Here is a 3,116-nt window from a genome sequence, read left to right on the forward strand (position 1 = left end):
TTCCTCAGAGAGTTTTGTTTCAGATAATATGGATTCTGTATCAACAAAAGATCTATTAAACGGCTACATGAGGCTGTATTATAAATAACCCAGTCTAAGATTTAGGGTCAGCATTTTTTTTTCTATAAAAGGTCAGGCAGTATACATTCTTCAGCGTTTGCAGGCCACACTAGACGGAAGGGGCCGTGTTACAATAAAACTTTATTAGAGGATATTTAAATAGGTATTTACATATATCCTCCAATTTACATACACCCTAAGAGTCTTGACTGGAGGGATGAGGCCGCTGCTCTATGGCTGGTTGACGTCTGAAGTCTGAGGATGGCAGTTAGGTAGGGAACCGATAGAAACCTCAAACCTATATAGAAAAACGACTTCGGAAACTGGCGGAGACTGGGGCGGGGGCAAGGGGCGTGGCCGGGCCTGGAGGGGCGTGGCAAGGCGCGGAGGGGGCGGGGCGGCGGCGCAGCGTCGTCGTCGTCGTCCCCGCCTCCTCCCCTGGGGCCGCGACGGAGCCTCGGCGGCGGCGCTCAGTGCCCGAGGAGAGCGTGCCAGCGCTAGCAGCGGCCATCCCCACGCCGCGGCGCGTACCTCTCGGCTTCCCAGCGACCCTCGGCCGCGGCGTCCGCGCCCCTTCAGCTCGCTCGTTCGCGCTCCTTCCCTGAGGCCCGCTGCGCCATGGCCTTGGCGTTGGCAGCGCTGGCAGCCGTGGAGCCGGCCTGCGGCACCGGGTACCAGCAGGTGAGCGGCCCTGGGCCCGCCCCGCCCTCCGCCGGCCACTCGACGCCGGGGCTTTACAGGCCGCGCCGGGCCTGGGCCGGACCACGGGGCCTGGGCCTGTCGCGGCTCTGGCCAGCCGGGCGGGGACCTCGTTAACCCTGATTCCCAGGTCGGGCGGGTCCCGGAGGTCGAACTCGTGGCGCCCTAGGGGCTCCGACCTGGAGGCATCCGTCCTTCCTTCTCTCAGCGTCGGTTTGATGTCATTGGAAAATCGGGGGGAGGGGATTTTCTTTTCTATTTCTTTTTTAAGTCAAAAAGGTAAAGGAAATGGGTTTAGAAGCAAAGATCGCAATCGCCTGTGCTACCGCCGGCGGCTGTCCGCAGCGAGGTGCGATTACTCAGGGTTTCAAGCCTCGCTTCTGTCCAAACCCATCCCCCTCGTTCCCTTTTAAGACTCGAGTCAAAAAAAATGAAGCGAGAGGCGAACCCGCAGCTTTTAATCGATTTGGAAGAGGCGATGTTTGGCTGGAGAGAGGCCCCAAAATGTAGGGCTACCGTGAGGCTGCAGGGCGTGTGCCCGGGTGTATTTTGCACGCTTGGAAATGACGTTTAAAGAGATTTAATAGCATATCTAGGGAGGAAATATATCCAGATGATTGGATTATTATCTGCTGTGTGAATCTGTAAATTGAGGCCCTAGGGAGAAGAGATTTTTTTTTCCCCTACCGGCCTGTGGGTAGGTTTCCTCGGGAAATTAGAGACTTTTGGGGGGGGGGGATGAGATAATAATCTAAAACCTCGTAATTGTGGGACGTGAGCCAGAGAGTTGTTGACTGAACTGCTTCTGTTTTGTCAAATTTCAAATGTTTTCAGTATAATTTGCATACGAAAACGTCAGTCCTGCTTTTTCCGACATAAAATGGCGTGATTTAAGTGTTCTACGTTTACTACGTTGTAGGAATAAAATCAGTACGATTAGAGCGTGTTGCAGATTAACCCTGGCGCAGTCGGCTACTGGTTTGTTTTGCTGTCTTCAGCGGTGTGTTGTAATCCGCCCTCCTTCCCGCCCCCGCCCTGACTCCTGAAATGACTAGTTAAGGATTTAGCCTCTTGGTTTCATAAACACCCCAAATTGTGGCCCCGCAGTCTGTCTTTATATCTTCTCTGCCTTTATTCTGTGACCTTGGATGAGAATCCAGTGCTTTCCTGTTTTAATAAATTAGAATCACAGGCTTTTATCAACCTGTTTACAAATCCCCTGAACCTTAAGGGTGTCTATCTTTCCATCCCGACTTGGATAGGCAAACAAGCAGAACTGTGGATTTTCTTTGTACTGCCATCTTACTGAGCTACGGGGTAATGCTTGTTTACTGCTAGAACATAGAAAATTTGCTAGAGTGCTAAAATAATGTTTTTGTTGGCATCTGTGTTTAGGAACTTTTTGATTATGCACAATTTAGGTATGTCAGAGATGGGTCATCTTTATATCATTACTCTAAAAGTAATAATTTTGCTGGGCGTGGTGGTTTGTGTCCCTAACCTGGCACTTGGGAGGCCGAGTCAGGAAAATCAGAAGTTTAAGGACTGCCAGATTAGTTGCAAGCAGCCTGAGGTACAGGAAGATCCTGCTTTAACAACAGCAAAATAAATTTGAAGAAATTTCAAGAAATAATCTTCAATAAAACTTGAAAAAATCCTCCTAGAAAAAATTGTAAAATTTGAAAGCAAAGGTCGAGGCAGCACCAAATCCGTCCCCATGGATAAGCAAAGTTTACGAATGGGTCGGTATTTCTGTGGATTGGAGCTGAGTAGACGTGAAAAAGTGTGCTCAGTGTGCATGTGTGCAGATCTGTGCCAGGCACGATGGACTCCATTTAAATCGTCTTCATTGAACCCTGACAACGCCTTGATGACTCAAGGTTTGTTCTCATTTTATAGATGACATTTTATAGAAGTCAGGTCTCTTAGGGTCTCAGTGACATGCTCAAGTCAACAAAGCTGTCAGATTGTGATTATAAGAGAATTTATGTACTTACCTACATAAAAGGCTTAAGGCCCAAAACAGGCTGTGTCCATTAGCAGGTACATATGTGTACATGTATATTATGTACGCATGCATGCCTATACAGGCCATCTTTACATTCATGCAGTTCTGTGGGCTAATCACACTTGGATGTGTCCATAGTCTCAGGCATGTGCATTCGTGAATGTTCATATGTTGGTCTTGCATCAATGTATGTACAAAGGCACACAATTATTAGCAAAATTAGATTTTTATATCTCATTTTTGTTTTTAATTTTTTTTTAAAGTCAGTGCTGAGAGTAGGGACTACAACCTAAGGCCTTACACTTTCTAGGTAAACCCTGCCACTGAACTATACCTCTAGCCTCTCTTA

General features: G+C 48.2%; 1 protein-coding gene across 1 annotated transcript in view; it reads left to right on the forward strand.

Moving 5' to 3' along the window:
• Window positions 1-500: 500 nt before the first annotated feature.
• Window positions 501-3,116, forward strand: part of Ndfip1 (Nedd4 family interacting protein 1) — a 47,166-nt gene continuing 44,550 nt past the window's right edge. The window contains exon 1 of the mRNA XM_005356023.3: window positions 501-741. Within this exon, the coding sequence (XP_005356080.1) occupies window positions 679-741 (63 nt within the window). The 5' untranslated portion in view covers window positions 501-678. The remainder of the gene's footprint in view (window positions 742-3,116) is intronic.

Source organism: Microtus ochrogaster, chromosome 18 (genome assembly GCF_000317375.1).
Source record: "Microtus ochrogaster isolate Prairie Vole_2 chromosome 18, MicOch1.0, whole genome shotgun sequence".
NCBI lineage: Eukaryota > Metazoa > Chordata > Mammalia > Rodentia > Cricetidae > Microtus > Microtus ochrogaster.